General features: G+C 46.2%; 1 protein-coding gene across 1 annotated transcript in view; it reads right to left on the reverse strand.

Moving 5' to 3' along the window:
* Window positions 1-18,701, reverse strand: part of LOC126419253 (lysosome membrane protein 2-like) — a 384,735-nt gene that overhangs the window by 169,649 nt on the left and 196,385 nt on the right. The window contains exon 4 of the mRNA XM_050086410.1: window positions 16,709-16,872. Within this exon, the coding sequence (XP_049942367.1) occupies window positions 16,709-16,872 (164 nt within the window). The remainder of the gene's footprint in view (window positions 1-16,708; window positions 16,873-18,701) is intronic.

Genomic DNA, 18,701 nt, shown 5'->3' on the forward strand with positions numbered 1-18,701 from the left:
GTAGGGGAGTCAAAACAAGATCAGTGAAATCAAAATCGAAGGAGCAAATATTAACAGTGCAAGAGGAAGTCCAAAGTTCGAAGTTAAGGTGTGAGCGAATAGGCGGAACGAGCAAATTGGAGGTATCCGTAAGGACGAGGAACTGAAGACGTGACAGAAGAAATGCAAAAAATGGTTCAAATGGCTCTGAGCACCATGGGACTTAACATCGGAGGCCATCAGTCCCCTAGAACGTAGAACTACTTGAACCTAACTAACCGAAGGACATCACAAACATCCATGCCCAAGGCAGGATTCGAACCTGCGACCGTAGCGGTCGCGCGGCTCCAGACTGAAGCGCCTAGAACCGCTCGGCCACAAAGGCCGGCGAAGAAATGCAACTCGATATGGAAGGTATAGTGGATCTAGTATTAGAAGCTAACAGAATTTTGGAAGACTCGTTATCATTTAAAGCAGAACAAATTCATAATATTACTTCTGAATTTCTAAAAGCATTGGGTGAAGAGGCAACCAAACTATTATTCAAATTAGTGTGCAGAAATTTGAAGCTACAGATACCATAGAACTTTCACGGAAACGTCATCAAAACAATCCAGAAGATAGCAAGGACATTTAAAACCAAAAACCATCAAACAATCATTTTCGTGTCTCCTACATCGAAGCTGCTGACTGCTGTGTCGTCCGAGCAAGATACAGCCAGGGAAAAAGCACCACAGGCTTAAAGTAGCGAGCTGGTGCCAGTGCCATGGAGACTCGGCACTTGCTCGAGTTCCACCAGCGCCACGGGCGGCCCTGAGGATGAAGATACCGACTTCGCCTCGGCCAATTGCCGGCCGAGTACAACCCCCCTATGACCGGCCGACAATGGACAGAAGCCTACTCGGAATATAGAATAGCAGCTCTCGCCCATTTGGGTATAGATCCTAGTCCAGGGCTGACTTAGGCAAGGAATGTCTTTTTAGTGAACTCTTAGAAGTGAACAGACACTTGTCCTTATTGCAAGTGCTATGTACTGTGAAGTTTACCTACGATTATTTGCCCTTATCTATTAAGGGCCTTTTTGTGTTATATTACAGACAGTGTTGCCGGTTTCAATATTCAACTAGTCACAGAAGTAAGTAAACTTCTTAACTCATTTGTGTGACTTTGTTACTTATTTACTGGAGTGTTGTGTAACTTTCGTTCTCCTACCCTGTTACCTGACGTTGGGGCAAAGCTGTGTAACAGTTGCAGCGAGAAATTGTCTTAGCGGTGTACTGCACCAGAAGCCGTTTCCCGGACACTCGAACTCAGCCTACCGTAACTCGGCAACTCGGCTCCCACACCAATAACGACGAGGTCCTTACAAAAACTGGGGAGGGTGGGGGGAGGTTGTAAAACTGGCAACAGTCATGCAGAAGAATGGAACAGAAAATGGATTGTTAGATGGCCATCAGTTTCGTTTTCGGAACTGTACAAGTGCCAGAGAAGCTGTTCTAATATTGCGATTGATAATGGAAACGAGACTGAAAAAAAAAAGACACTTTCGAAAGGATTTGACGAACTAAAAAAAGCGTTAAACTACGTAAAATGGTGAATGATATTCCAAATGCCGAGAAAAATGGCAGTAAGCTACAGGGAGAGACAGGTAACACACAATATGGACAAGAACCAAGCGGGAACAATAATATTTGAAATTCAAGGACTAAGTGCTTTATACCAGACTGGGTTAAGAAAGGGATCCAGTCCCATTCCCTCCCTCTTCTCCTCCTCTCCCTCTGTCCCTCCACCCCTCTTCCTGCTCTTCAAGCAATGACGGAACAGTGTGAAAGGATATCAATGCGAAGATTAAATGATGGCATTACTATCCTCATTGAAGGTGCAGAAGTATTACGGTATCTACTGAGTAATATAAACAGTTTTGTGAGTACAAATTGTGGACTGCGTTTACATCCAAGAAAGGTTAATATAACGAGGAACAGTAGTAAAGAGATTAGCGATAAACTTATTGCAATGAATTACTGGTAGTCAAAGAATTTTATTACCTTGGGAGCTAATTAACCCCTCAGGAATGAAGCAAGGACGATATAAAAGCAGATTCGCACAAGTAAAGAAGTAATTTCTGTCCAAAAGAACTCTACTAATGTCAGACATCGACCTTAATGAGCTTGAAATTTATGAGAGTGTGCGTTTCGAACGCAGCACTGTGTGATAGTGAAGCATAGACAGTGCGAAAACCTGCAAGAAGGGAATCTAAACTTTTGAGACATGGTGCTCCAGAAAAGTGTTGAAGATTGGGTGGACTGATAACTGAAGTAACGATTAGAAAATGATAGATAGATGGGACGGGATGGTAGTACCTTATTTTGAGAGAGCAAGGAATGTGTCCAACAAAAAATGGAGGACGTTGGGTGCCAATGACAACGTGTGCTGAGAAGTGGAGGATTCATGATGGGCAGCATCAGAACAATCTGAAGACTGACGACTGAAAGTATGTTTTTGGTGCTTAACTGTTAACTTTTGTGTATCGTGAGGAAGCCGTTAGTGCGTTTATTTCATATGAAGACAGCAATAAATTGCCTAAACCGGTACAGTGAAGATTGTGGTTTTAAGCAATCTTGACATAATGAATTATTACATCTCAAGTTTGTAATTATGAGCTGGCTACTGGTGGCGTCAAATTTTGGATTGAAGATGAGTCCAAGTGTCTGTCAGCTTTTATAGTGATCATGGCTATCAGTGTTAAGTTCATTGAAGTTCACATGTGCACAATGGTAATTTGACTACCTAAAACTCTTCGCGCTTTCAAATATTTTCAGAGCTTCCAGAGTTATGTTCTTACGAAACTACACTTCTTGCGGGCTAAGTATCGTCGAGACAGACTTAATATGCGTTGGAAGACACACAGAAGTGCGTCGCGAGCACTCTGCGGAAAGTTATCTAATCGTGTTGAGTGGTACTTTGTGTCCGAGGGCAGATTATTTGGCTTACGCAATACCGAAATTTGTGGGGAGAGGAACTCACTCTTGAATTGTCGATGGGACCGATTAGCACGTTGTATTAGTATACCGTAACTATGTAAAAACGCACGAACGTATTACCATAAGAAACGTAATTTTAATTTACCAACACAACAACATAGCAAAATAATGCATTGATTTTGCTTTACAAGATGGTACTATCAGTTAAAAATCTGTAATAATTATTGTAACACCTTATGTCACAATACCTTCGGAGCTGGTCAGACTTCAGTGCAAAAGAAAGATAAATACTCGTAAATAAACTGTTCGCACTTTTTCTGTTACTGACTGGAAGAATTCAAGATCAGTAATTTTTGTGCAATATGAATGACGTTGAGCCGTGACCTGGAATCGTGTTGCCCTCTAAAGATCCACGCTCAGAGCGTAGAATTTTATGGCACATGACATTTATGTTCTTGTCAGCGCTTACGCTGACGCCTGGCGTTATGTCAGTTTGATAAACTTCCACGTCTTTATTTTACTCTGTCAGCTCACGTAACTAGCAAGTTAGACGCTTTAGATTGAGGGAAGACCTAACGGGGGACGACGCACCAAAACTTTACACACAGACAATAAAGGAATCTTATCCCACTGACGGAATGTCCAAAAATATTACTGAAGCATAGCACATGCAGCAGCTTTCATCACACAGATATAGACTCACGGGACGCTAGAACAGATACTCTAATCAAATAATATGCTAAGGATGAACCATAGTCTGCGCATTCTTTTCACTTTGAGTGCTAGGTACAGCTAATATGTTGTGGAGTTAGAATTCAACGACAGTTACGGATTCTGATATGCTTCCGGGTGGTTCAGTTGGTAAGCGCGTTTACGGCAACCGACGGAAGTCTTAACTCCGATCATTAGATAAAACATATCGCTAAGAAGATTCAATTGTTACCACTGTTACCTCCCTGTTGTCGAGGTAATGCTGAAGCTGATACACTTAATACGTTTACACATATTGCTCTGCAAGACTCAAGGACGAGATGGAAAAGTAACGTAATATATTAACTACTCCGCGGAAATGAAAACGTGTGGGAGCATTTTGCCAGAGGGTTTCCAGTCGTGCACAGAAAGTTGAACGTTACACGACGTGAGATCTGCCTGACTATAACACCAAATGGGGTTGGTGTCTCAACATGAGGCTGCCAAGGCCCGGGAAAAGACAATCAGTGGGATGATACGGTGGCAATATGGTGGTGTTCATCACAAAATGGCCAGAGACAGCATCTGGATGCCTTAACAACGGGAAGAGTCGTAGGAAAACTGGAAAACGATAAAGTGTCACGAGTGTAGTCCAAGAGTTTCGTACTGCGTGTATCATTTTTTCACGTACGTAGGGAGCATTCCGGATCACAGGCAGCACTGACCGAAAGAGAGGTGGTCGACCGCAGTCAACTACAGCAGCAGAAGACGACGGCTATATTGTGAAACAGGCAAGAAGGGAACAACGTCAGACGGCGAAGAAACTCCAAACACATTTGAAAGGACTTCTAACACCACGGTGGCGCATGCATGGGGGTCATTTCTTTGTCCGGCGTTATCTTCCGTTGGTATCCGGACATCGGCAACAATGGTTGCCATAGTTTTTATTTGCTTTGTTTTAGGGTGCAAAAACAACTAAGGCCACACGCGCCCACGTCAGAACCGTAGAACACAAAGACTTTAAGCCCAATCGATGGAACGGAAGACAGCTAAAAACAGGGAGAAATGTCTATAAAATACGCCATACAGAAACGGTGGTCCTTCGGCACATTGCTAGGACGCATAAAATTGAAACGGAGACGATAGCCCGCGCGTCGTTTGCTAAAACAGAGAATAACTAGGACGGCAAACGTAAATGAGAACGTAAGTGGCTAAAGAAGGGGCATTTCGCCATAGACATGGCAAACCCTTAAAAGTTGAGAGCGATGAGCACGAAGTGGTGGGGGAGCACCACTCAAACAGCGATGATCGTGTGAAGAGCACAGGGGCTGGACCAATAATGAAGCACACGCAACCTAGCTCAAATGATGATCTCACGACGAGAGAGACGAGAGGAGGTCGTCCAAGCCGCTGGATGGTGTTTAATTACCCGGAGTTTGTTCCCGTGAAGAGAGGTCCAGCGATGATGCCGAAGTGACACCACCGACTGACAGACGGCAACACAGATCATCGGAGGGAATGGAAGAACTAGCTGGCCGAGGTATGACGATTGCAGCCTTGGCAGCGGATCAGCGACCTCGATTCCTGTCTGACCGATGTGACTAGGAAGAACCTGCATGAACATCACAGTGGATCCATCAAGAGTGAGCAAGTGACAGCTTTCCAAAACCCGTTGCATTGAGGGGAGTAGGGTATACAGCGCACATAGGTTTTGAGCGGCACAGAGAGTCGTAGCAGATGGCGCTATTTAAAAGTCTGTGTTGCAGGTTGTACTACGTGGCCTGATACAGGGCGAAGAGCTCTCCTGTAAATATCCAACAGTGTTCTGGAAGGCCGAAGTGAACACGGCCCGTCGCAAGAGGCCAAGGTGGTACGGATTCACACCCATCTGGAGAGTGGCAGGTAGCGTGAAGCTAAGCTGCTGGGTCAATAGCCGGAAACGACCTTCAGAAGAGAACAGAGAAGAGAGGCGCGCCCCAAACTGGCGATAAAAGGATTCGCCTTAGTAGGGGGCATAGGATGGGTGGCCAGGCAGAGCAGACAAACAACTTGCATATCTGCTGAGGAGAAAGCCACGACATTATGATAGCGGGTAGTTCGGTAGCTTCTGAATTCAGACTCTCAACCAGGCTGGTGTAAAGGCGCCAGTGGCCCAGCGGAAGCCACGATGGACCACATACGTAAGACACGTGACAGTACCAAGAAAGTTTCCTATCGAGCAGCGGCCCTAGGAAATTCGTAGTTTCAAAGAACCGAAGACAGACCGACCCAAGATGTGAAGACTGTAGAATAAACCAATGTGCGGCCAGTAATTCATACAAACGGTTTTGTCAGTGGAGAAACGAAAGCCACTGTCGATGCTGCATGACTAAATACATTCGAGACATTGCTGAAGACGCCGCTCAATGAGCGAGATCCGTCGAGAACTGCCATAGGTAACAAAATCGTATTGATACTGGACCCAGAGATGCTCCGCGGGGGACAGCATGGAGTATTACGCTTAGGTCGGAACCATGAGGCACACAGTTTTCCTGGATAAAAAGTGGAAATTACACGCATCTTGGAAACTGTCTTTTTAAAATACCTGAAGGAAACGGTGCAGGCGGCCACAGAAGCCCCGCGCATACAGAGTACGGAGGATAGCAAAAATTCTAATTGTCTTAAGCACTATGGGACTTAACATTGAGGTCATCAGTCCCCTAGATTTATAACTACTTAAACCTAACTAACCTTAGGACATCCCATACATCCATGCCCGAAGCAGGATTCTAACTTGCGACCGTAGCAGCAGCGCGGTTCTGCACTTAAGCATCTAGAACCGCTCGGCCACAGCGGCCGGCAGAGGTTAGGAGACCACCAGGTGATTGGTTGGTTTGGGAAGAGGAGACCAGACAGCAATGTCATCGGTCTCCTCTGACTACGGAAGAAGTCGGCCGTGCCCTTTCAAAGGAACCATCTCGGCATTTGCCTGAAGCGATTTACGGAAATCACGGAAAACCTCAATCAGGATGGCCGGGCGTGAGATTGAACGTCGTCCTTCCGAATGCGAGTCCAGTGTGCTAACCACTGCGCCACCTCGCTCGGTGCATCAGGTGTTGTACGCTTTCTCCAACTCGAAAAATTGGGCCACAGTCTGGTATTTCCGCAGAAAACCATTCATGACATGGGTGTACAGAGTGACGAAATGGTCAACTGCAGAACGATGCCCTCTAAATCCATGTTGTGCAGTAGTTAGTAAATTTTGATATTCGAGCAACCATACCAGACAGGCGTGAATCTTATGTTCCATCACCTTGCAAACACAGCCGTTGAGAGACATGGGGCGATAACTAGAAGGAAGGTGTTTGTCCTTGCCGGGCTTGAGATGAGTATGACAGTGGCTTCACACCAGCGTCTGGGAAACGTGCGCTCTGCCCAGATGCGATTGTACGTATGAACGAGGAAGTGCTTGTCTGGAACTGTAAGGTTCTGCAACATCTGAATGTGAACATCGTCTGGCCGTGGAACAGAGGATGAAGTGAGAGTATGCTGTAGCTCCCCCATATTAAAGGCGGCATTGTAGTACTCACAATTCTGAGAAGAGAAAGTTATCGCACGAACGTCCTCAAATCGTTTCCGATGGAGGATGGCAGGGTGATCGTGGGAGGATCTCGAAATCTCCGCAAAGTAGCGTCTCAAGGTGTTGGAGACAACAACAGGGTCCACTGTGACATCGTCGCTACTGTCAGGGTTGAAAATGGGGAATGGACCTCGGTCCCAGAGAGTCATCGGAGGCTGGGCCACATGTTGGATGATAGAGTGGAACTGTTGCAAGAACTAGTAAAGGAAATCACGCCATTTTTTGCTATCCCGAAGTACGTGACGACACTGTGCACGCAACTGTTTGTAACGAATGCAGTTTACCATCGTAGGACGACGATTAAAAACGCGGAGAGCACGTCTCCTTACGAGAATTACGTCGCAGCACATTGCAGTCCACAGAGGGAGAGGGACACGGCACGATAAAGAGGAAATGCGACGAATAGAGCGTTCTGCGGCGGTAAGGACAACGTTTGTATGACATTCTACCTGGTCATCACAATAAAAGACATAATGTTCATCGAAGGTCGCCAGGGAGAAGTAAGGCCTTAGAAAGCTGCCGTTTGGGTAGGATCCAGCGTACGGATAGCAGAAGGGAAATGGTCGCTATAGTACTTGTCAGAGAGAACGGACCACTTGAGACGCTGGGCAGTGCAAAAGGAGAGATCGAAATGGAAATAGGTGTGCGTGGAGACTGGAAGGAACGGGGGTACTCCCATGTTAAGGCAGATGAGGTTAATTTGATTGAGAAGGTCAGTGAAGAGGGCACCTCTCTGACAGGTTTTGGGAGAGCACCAAAGGGTGTGGTGCTCATTATAGTCACCAAGCAGGAGCAAGGGGTGAGGGAGTTGCCCAGTAAGCTGGAAGAACTCTTCCCTGTTGCCACCGAATGACGGAGAGAAGTATACGGTACAAAGGGAGGTGGTCAAATGAGGAAGGAAAATGCGGACTGGGACAGCTTGAAGCTGAGTAGTCAGGTAGATGGTTTGACTATGATCATCATCCCAGGTAAGCAACATGACTCCCTTGTGAAATGGAACACCGTCCTTGGGGTGGAAGTTCAAAGAAGACCGGAAGGAAGTGTGAGAGCTCAAAGCGGTCGCGAGAACGCAATTTTGTTTCCTGAAGGCAGAGAAGAAGTGGACGCTGCTATTCCATGCCCAGCCGTAAGTGCTCTGTTTGATCAAAGACCACAAATGTTTTGCGAGTCATGATGAGAAAAGGAGAGGAGGGGAAAAATGAAGGGGTGTCACCATGGCGGCTGCCGAGTGCCAGGCTTCAAAGACTCATGGCCACAGGGTGCAGAGGCTGGAGATTTCTGCTCCATGAGATCTACAGGGGCGTCTGCATTCTCCCTCTGTTGGTCTGCAGACTCAAGGCAAAAGACAGTTGGTGGCGCGCACCAGCGACACACAGGTCGGCCGGGTGAGGGTATCACATGGCGAAACCATTGAAGAGGATCTGAGTCGGCGAAGGATATGACCGTTTGCCTTTTTTTGATTTCTTGGAGCCTTTCCTGTTGGCAGAGGAAGACTCAGATGTTTGTTGGCTGGAGGACTGTAGGAAGTTCTTGCACAAGTATTCCTTTCCGGCCTGACGGTTGTGTGGCAGGTAACTTCACCCCATGAAGCTAAGGTTTGGTAACTTTTTGCACAGCTGGAGGAGGCGATGGGAATGCTAATGTGACAGTTGGCGATTTTACAACTGCGGTGGTGAATTCAGGGTCGAATGTGTGCATGGTCATGCCCTTCGTGGAGCGAGTTGTATCGAAAAAATTATTAAGCCAATAACTTGCGAACACGCTGATCTCCTGGACAGCTCACTCATCAAGGTACATGGGACAATCTCGAGATGAGGCGGCGTGGTTGTCATTGCAGTTGGTATAGCGGGGAGAAGGAGGTGGACAATCGCCATCGTGAGCATCCCTAGCACAGGTTACACAATTGACTGAGTGTCAACGGGACAATCTAGTGTGATTGTTACAATGGTACTGGTAGCAGCTTACGGGTTTGGAATGTACAGTCAGAGTGTGATAACCTGCTTTTATCTTTGAATGAAGAACCACTCTACCAAAACTGAAAATAGAGTGTGTATGGGCATTAAGGGTGCATCAGTCTTTCATCACCCGATGGACTGCAATGACACCCTGATTAGAGAAGTATGTTTGGATTAATGCATCTGTCAGACCATCGAGCGGCGTGGAGTATCACCATTGGAAGAGTTTAGCACTGAATGGGTTTCGACATTAACAGGATATCCGTGGAGGAGCGAAGCTGCAAGCAGTTGTGCTTGAGAATCAGAAGTAGTCTCCAAAAACGAAGTGCCATTGCATAACGAGAGCAGCATTTCGAAGTGGCGGCATTTGCATCAACACCTTTCTGAATAAATCTGATTTGCCATAACAAGAGACTGACAGTTTTCAGTACATGAAACCATGAGGAACCGTGGAGCAGCAGGCAGGGTCTGAGTCGTTAGCCTCGCTCCCTTTACGTGTAATAGACGTTGACTGTGAGAAAGGTGATTGGTTCACTGCGAGAAAATCCCTACGATTACCCGAGTCTCCGATGGCGCGCTCCTTCCAACTGGGGGCCACCCTGAGAAGGAGGCGTCCTGCCTCAGGTGATTGTTCACACCTCCCCAACACCTGACAGAGGGATCAATCAGCAATTTGGGAAGGTTGCAGCTCAATCAACCCTCCCTGGGCCTGGTTGTACCAGGTGTTATGTGCTATCCCTACCTGGCGACCAAGGGCTGGGAGTTATCCATTACCCAGTCACATGTTACATGTCAGGCTCGTCGGCCGACCTTCAGGAGCACACAGGGAGGAAAAAGAAAAAGAGGAGCCTCCAACACCAAAGCGGAAAGAGGATAGGAAAAAGTGAACGAAGAAAGAAAAAAGGAACGAAAAACAGTGGAGAGACTGTTCCGATGTCAGTTACTGAAAATTCAGAGCACATTCCCATGAACATCCCAGACATGTTTCCCGAGGGTAGGTGATAAAAAAGAATAGCTAGAGGATAGGCATGCAGAATAGAAGGCAAAAGATGCTGCAAAGTCTCGGGCCCCATGGTAGCCAAGCACGAACCTGTCTAACAGTGGCGACCCCCCTGTGTGTGTGTGTGTGTGTGTGTGTGTGTGTGTGTGTGTGTGTGTGTGTGTGTGTGTATGGATGGAGGGAGGGGGGTGGGGGGGTGGGGGGGGCGGGGAGGGGAGGGCCGTTTGATCGTGTGAAGAGCACAGGGGCTGGACCAATAATGAAGCACACGCACACACGCACACACGCACACACACACGCACACACGCACACACGCACACACGCACACACGCACACACGCACACACGCACACACGCACACACGCACACACGCACACACGCACACACGCACACACGCACACACGCACACACGCACACACGCACACACGCACACACGCACACACGCACACACGCACACACGCACACACGCACACACGCACACACGCACACACGCACACACGCACACACGCACACACGCACACACGCACACACGCACACACGCACACACGCACACACGCACACACGCACACACGCACACACGCACACACGCACACACGCACACACGCACACACGCACACACGCACACACGCACACACGCACACACGCACACACGCACACACGCACACACGCACACACGCACACACGCACACACGCACACACGCACACACGCACACACGCACACACGCACACACTGACTGATCACGTAATTTTGACACTACTCTCATAGTGTCCGTATTTTCAGGGGTGCATTCGGTCCTGAATTCCTTTTTCTGGGTGGGAATGCAGATGGAGCAACTCTTGGAACGAAATGGTATTCGATGAAGATACAAGACTGCCAACTCCGCGACTTAAATCCCATCGAGCACGTGTGGTATGCATTGGAGGGAGGGTGAGGGGAGACGTATTGCAGTACGTCTTGTGAACTAATTGCCATACAGCAGTTGTCAACCGCGCTGGAGGAGGAATGGAACGCCAGACCTGTGACCAGCATGGAAGTACGTTTGCAGAGCTTCTGACGTCAGTTGTCATCAGGTATCATATTAAGAACAATAGCCCACCGTTTGTCATGTTCTCTTGACCATCATGAATTGCGTGACCCTCACTGTAATTATTTTCTTTTTATGGATGTGTGTGTTAATCGCACTGCATATTACTTTCAGTGACCTTCTGTACAACACTGTAGTAGTTTTTTCTAAGCGTGGTCCAAGTTTCATCGAGCTATGTTACTTGGCAGTGACTAGCGTAACTAACGAAACTTCCTGCCAGATTAAAACTGTGCATGACCCAGACTCGAACTCGCAGAAGAGCTTCTGTGAAGTTTGGAAAGTAGGAGGCGATCTATTGGCTGAATTGAAGCTGTGAGGACGGGTTGTATGTCGTGCTTGGGTAGATCAGTCGGTAGAGCACTTGCCCGCGATAGGCAAAGGTCCCGAGTTCGAGTCTCAGTCCGGCACACAGTTTTAATCTGCCAGGAAGTTTCATATCAGCGCACACCCGCTGCAGAGTGAGAACGTCATTGTGTAAGTAGCTTTCGTCTGTTTTTCACTTCGCAACCCGCTGTACCGTAATAACAGGCTGTACTTTTAACTCATTTGCAATATCGTGTCTTATGCCATTCATGTACTGAACGAGGGAACTGACTAGATGGCTCTATACGCGTGGACTTCCTAGAATGCAAGCGCTCAGAACTTACCGGACAGGTTTTCACGTAAACTACGTCGCCTTTCTTCCGAAGATTTCACTCAAGTTGTCCAGGCATCTCGGCTATAATGACGTTGTAACGAGACAAGCAGCTCATATCTGAATTCGCTCGCCCTCTGCTGTCACGCGTACCTGAAACGGACTCCCACCACTGAACTAATACTCTAGCACCGGTTACTCTAACCATTATTGCGTCTGACACAAACTGTCTAATTTAAAGCGCTGTTTATTATCAGCTAAACGAATCGATTTTAGACAGTTATGCGACATACTTCGTATGATTTTCCACACGGATCTCTATTAAGACTGAGGAAAAATGGAAACGCTTACGTATATGGCATTTGAAAAATTAGCCGACTGAAGGCGTTTTGTTTCAAGACGAACTGAAAAAGTTATCAGTATACAGAATTTTATCATTACGCCCATTAATTTAACTTCATTTGTGTGTCAGTTATGAAAGTAAGGCAATTGTCTATAGATCTCTAGATGTCCATAACACTTGTTCTCTGTTTCGTGTGCTTATGTCGTTTTTGGAACGCTTCTGCTTGTTAGCAACAGGAAGCAACTGCTTCTTTGCTAAAAGAGCTCTATGTACGTTACGTAGAGGAGTCTTGAAAGGAACTCACGGATAGTTTAATTTGAAGGGTTTTCTATTGTTATGAAGGTTTCGAGTGTCTGGTCGTTTCAGGAATTTCATTAGAGGCGCAAGCAAATAGTATTATTCTGTTAACTGCTCTGCACTGTACAACGTAATTCCTTTGTAGTGCCACGAACAAGTACAGGAAAATTTAATACTGCTTTTAGTTTTTTCGCTACGTAATAGCCGCTTGCCTCGTTAACCTTAAATTATCTAAGTTAAGCCATTAACTTTGGTTCACCGTATTACCGAATATCATCGCAATTAAGTTTGAATACTTTTCTTACAGGGAATTTAGTTAACTACGTCCACACTAAACATTGTTGTCGGGAAAGAAATATTACTAAGGCAGAAACTAGAGTTTTAGGCATCATGTAGATTTTAAAACTATGTTGTGACGATCAGAAAATATCTGTGCGGTCCGACAGTCAGAATCGTACAAGCACTTCACTTTGACGTCACCGTGTCCACTGATTCAGACAGTTACTCGCTGAGAAAACGCTTATTATGACTTACATGGAGCGAAAATTTGAGGACGACCTCCGGTCAAGAAATATGTTGCACTGAACGTTAGGTCCCGAAGACCGTCAACATTGTGTTCTGTACTGTGATTGGAACACACGGATTTGGGTCATGACGGTATCACATCTGTCAAGAAAACCAAGAATGATGTATATTGCAGAGCTAAGCAGCTCTGGCGAATGTATTTTGGAGGTCGATGATTGGTTGTGATCTATTAAAGAACACTATAGCTTTCATTCGCTTTCAGGCTTGCCAGTGGATAAACATATTTCAACACCTTTTTCCGTGGTACACAGCGCTGTGCTTCTTGGTAAGTATCGGCTCAGACTCAGCGAACGGTAAAAATGACTAACATTTCGCGGAAATTCATTGATATAGCACGCTGGAAAAATTCGAGAGTGGTAAATATTGCGCAGGGATATCTAATATGCGACTTTTAAAAGCTCATTCATATACAACTGCGACAACATATTTCCAGAAATTATTCTCATAATATGTGGTAACTCTTGTACAGAATAATTGTTGATCACGTGCTATTGACCAAAACGTACACCACATGAAAAAAAAAAAAAAAAAAAAAAAAAATGAATATGAAGCTCCCAGACGAAATCGTTGGATGCCGGTGTACCTTCGTTGACGTTAGTAAACTGACTGCTGGTATTTTAAGTATTGAAGCAGCAATTTTCTAAGATAGGTAGAACTGTTATCAAAATTCATTACTGTTATTCGTGCTTGGTATTCTTACCAGTCCGAGTGAGATATATAAGGTGGGTGGGTGGGTGGGGGGGGGCAGGGGGGCGTGAAGAGCGTCGGACGTTGAGAAATACTCTCGAGGACACGGAGATACCCTTAGTCGTGAATTATAATCACCACCACCACCACCACCACCACCACCACCACCACCACCACCACCACCACCACCACCACCCTCCTCTGAAAATTTGAAAGGCTCATTGAGCATCTCCTTTTGGCCAGTCAGTCGCATTGTATAATGTAAATACTGATTTGTGGGGTATTCGGATGTAACAGTGGGCCGGTACTGGGCGAAATGGGAGCATGTCAGTGGTCCGGTCGACCACCACCACTATCCACCTTAAGGGAGGACCGCCGTATTCTGCACCAAGCATATCTGTGCACGCCATCTGCTGTGGACATTCTGCAACATTCCACACCACAGATCCGAGACTAGAACCAGCCTAGACTACGCAATTACCGTCCTATGCGTAGGTTGTCGTTAACACATCTGTGTCTGGCGTGCTTCCGTGATCGGTAAGCAAAGGCTGCTGATGAAGTGCCACATTACGTTCAGAAATAAATCGATGGTCTACAATGCCCCAAGTGATGATCGAACAAGGGGGAAACTAGCCTCCGAACAAGGGGGAAACTAGCCTCCGAACAAGGGGGAAACTAGCCTCCGAACAAGGGGGAAACTAGCCTCCGAACAAGGGGGAAACTAGCCTCCGAACAAGGGGGAAACTAGCCTCCGAACAAGGGGGAAACTAGCCTCCGAACAAGGGGGAAACTAGCCTCCGAACAAGGGGGAAACTAGCCTCCGAACAAGGGGGAAACTAGCCTCCGAACAAGGGGGAAACTAGCCTCCGAACAAGGGGGAAACTAGCCTCCGAACAAGGGGGAAACTAGCCTCCGAACAAGGGGGAAACTAGCCTCCGAACAAGGGGGAAACTAGCCTCCGAACAAGGGGGAAACTAGCCTCCGAACAAGGGGGAAACTAGCCTCCGAACAAGGGGGAAACTAGCCTCCGAACAAGGGGGAAACTAGCCTCCGAACAAGGGGGAAACTAGCCTCCGAACAAGGGGGAAACTAGCCTCCGAACAAGGGGGAAACTAGCCTCCGAACAAGGGGGAAACTAGCCTCCGAACAAGGGGGAAACTAGCCTCCGAACAAGGGGGAAACTAGCCTCCGAACAAGGGGGAAACTAGCCTCCGAACAAGGGGGAAACTAGCCTCCGAACAAGGGGGAAACTAGCCTCCGAACAAGGGGGAAACTAGCCTCCGAACAAGGGGGAAACTAGCCTCCGAACAAGGGGGAAACTAGCCTCCGAACAAGGGGGAAACTAGCCTCCGAACAAGGGGGAAACTAGCCTCCGAACAAGGGGGAAACTAGCCTCCGAACAAGGGGGAAACTAGCCTCCGAACAAGGGGGAAACTAGCCTCCGAACTCCCTCAGATTTGGTGGTAAACGCTAGCAACGCTAGCCACTAGGCCACGAGCTGCGGACTTCCCGTAGACCTCTCAACGACATGAGAAACAACAAATAAACAGACTTAAACTACATTACTACAAAGCAATTCGAGAGCTAGAACGGAACGCAAGCGTCAGAACATGCGGTACCTGTTTAGGAGAAATAGGAGGCACGTAGTATTACACCTCACTGTTGCAAACGGAGTTCCACCACGTCACAGACCGATTTGAATACAGCGAACAGACACGCCTATGACCGGACAGACAGTTCGTAATTTTGTGCAAAAAGAAAAAAGGTGCACGACGGAGATCTAAACACTGATTTCCCCCTTCGCAGTCCAACACCGTGGCCACACAACCACGACGTCATCGCTGTTAAAGGTTGCTCAGTGTTGCACGTGTTGAGCTTGGACCGTTCACTGTTCCTGTTTTGCTTCAGTTCAGCACACCTTCCTTGTTTCATGTTTGGTATGTGTTCATTTTTTGACGCGTTATCCACTGGGCATTCTTACCAGTAACTCAGAGGGGTGCGATGGTGAATGTCCCTTGTAAGGCGGGTATGGCGGCGACTTGCGAAGTGGTACAATTCTCCTAGTGTTTTGGAGAGCCACACCGGTGTTACTCCTAGCACTATGGTATGGGGAGCCACTGCGTATGACTTCCCATCACGGCTGGTAGTGTTTCAGAGAACTGACGACACTACAGTACGTCATGACCTTCCTGCGTCCCTTTAGTGTTATGCACCAAAAGTCAAAATATGCCATTTTTCAACAGGACAATGCTCATCTAACTACGGCAAGTGTGTGTATTAACTGTTTACATGATGTTGAGGTACTCCTGAGGTCAGCAAGATCCTCACACTTGTCCCTGGTGTTCAGTTAGGACGTCAACTCCATACTGATGCCGGTACTCAGCCTACTACAGACTATTTACGTTAACTGTGGGCCAGTAGCCTCAGCAGAGGGTACAGTGGCTTTATTACACTCTTCTCAATGAAAATCGTCCATTAAGCCACGCTAAAGGAGCTGCAAAGCCATGCTCATAAGCATGACATACCCAACACTTCTTGACGTTTCGTTTCCTCCTCCACTTCTGAGTGCTTCCCTTTTTTTGTCAGCCAGTACATAGGGGCATCAACAATTAATGTTCTAATGCAATACTGCTCCGAGTTCCAGGATGTCTTATTTTTCATCGCGCTCTGGAGTCTGTCGAAGGTGTATTCTCTAGATATTACTGTGTCCTCTTGAGATGCCATTGTAACTTAATTTTACTGTCTATCCCCTACTGACTGACAAACTGTGTTTTATGGTTTGGCAAAATTAGTGGAGTTGATGTTTACTATCCCATTAATGAGAATTGTTATGTACCTCAGAGGTCTGCCTTACCTGAAGACATAGGGCCCCACCTCCTTCACCAGGAGCTTCTCATCTTCGCCATCCATGTACGCCTGGAGATTGGTGTAGTTGAAGATCCGTATCCTCATGAGGGGATGCACCGGTGGATTCTGCCAGCTGTCAAAGGCTGTGGAGCCATTCCTCAAAATCAGCATCTGTTGGGACACACGAGGAAAGGTAACTAAAGCGATTATTACTAAACTTCTGTAGTATCACTTATTACTCTGATAACGTTTTACTGTCACATTTTTATATAAGGTGATTGTGAGTTTGCCATTAGCATAATTAACTCCAAAAAACCCTTTGGCAATATTGGGAGTCGTAGAGGTAAACCAGTACAAGCCTATTCTGCACTGTTGCCAGACCACATAAATTTCAGGGGTGAAGGATACAGAGTTGCCAAGCCTCCACAAGGAGTCAATGTCCTCCATGGTCAAAATCTTCCTGAGACAATGAGGCAGTTGTTCTCTACAATCGTGCCACTTGGTCTCATTACTTATTAGTTATCTGTCATAATATATTACTCAAGTAGCAAAATTAAGCCTTTCACTATTCAGACGCCCTCTTTGCATTCCATGCTGAGTGCAGCTTTGTTGAGCTTTGTGTACCGCCAGCAAATGCTGTTACCTGTGCTGAGAGACGCCGTTCTGGCTGCTGCGGATTACATACCATCCAATTTAAAGTAATTGATCACTGAAAATTTTTCATTTTTGCACGTCTTACTGTCCGATACCTTTGCTCGATAGAGGACAATTTCCTTTCGTTATTCGCCATAGCTACTGCTCTGTATCCAAGTAAGAAAGATGTACGAAATTTTGAAGAGCTTGCAGAGATAAACGCGCGTAGCATAAACTTTGTGTATCGTTGATTTTAGCTCATGCATTGCACTATATAAAATTTGAGGAAAACATCGAGATTTTATTTGAAATTTAGAGCAGAACGGTATCTCATATCGTTCTTGAGTTACTGACTTTTACGTAAGACAAATGGTCATACATGATGTGCCCATTTCCATCCTTGCATATTGGTAATTAAGTGGTCATATATGGTTCAAGATACCGAAACGAAGTTTTTGCAAATGATGATATAAAAGAAGGCACATACATTGTATGATAAATGTTCTGAACATGCTTTTTTCACCGATATGTGGAAGTAATTCGTCCACAGCAGTGAAGGGTCGGTAGCTCATGACACATACCGATGTCAATAGCACAACAGGATAACCCGAGCAGCACGTGTATCACATCGACAGCACCTGGAGGGTGGCGGTCTGTTGTGTATGCATGCCCAGAGCAGTGACAGGTTTGGTGGCCTTATTATTAATAACTTGTCACTTATCTTTATTAACGACCTACTACCATTATGTAATACCCTATTATAACTATTTGTTATCCAAAAATAATGATTTTTCCCTATCAATCCAACCATCAGACTGACTCCCCATTTGTGTTCTTATTTATTTACACACAACATACACACATAACATACACATCCTTTTATGCCATTTCGTTTCTTGCCATTAGTAGTGAAGTATTGTGTCCAATGACGTCTCTGCAAGAACTCCATCATTTAACAGACTTCCTCTATCGCTATCTGCGATTCCAGGGATATTTAGTAAAATGTTGCTGTTTTTTCAAGGAAAAAATACCCACTTCTCGAGACGGTAAATACACAGCTTTCAATGTTTAACCAATACAGCAACTTATTACGCAAAATTACCCATTTGAACAACTGACAGCCTAGTATGGTCTAGGAAGTTAAGTACTTATGTTCATTTGTATTTGTAGTAACATGGAGCTTACAGTTGTCATAAAAGCAATGGTCAACACACTATCACATCGCTTAAGAAGAGCGTGATAACGACAGTGCTTACTTGTGAAGAACTGATGGGAATTCGTAACTCATCGACACACACACACACACACACAGACACAGACACAGACACAGACACAGACACAGACAGAGAGAGAGAGAGAGAGAGAGA

The sequence above is a fragment of the Schistocerca serialis genome, chromosome 9 (assembly GCF_023864345.2).
Source record: "Schistocerca serialis cubense isolate TAMUIC-IGC-003099 chromosome 9, iqSchSeri2.2, whole genome shotgun sequence".
In the NCBI taxonomy this organism is placed as follows: Eukaryota; Metazoa; Arthropoda; class Insecta; order Orthoptera; family Acrididae; genus Schistocerca; species Schistocerca serialis.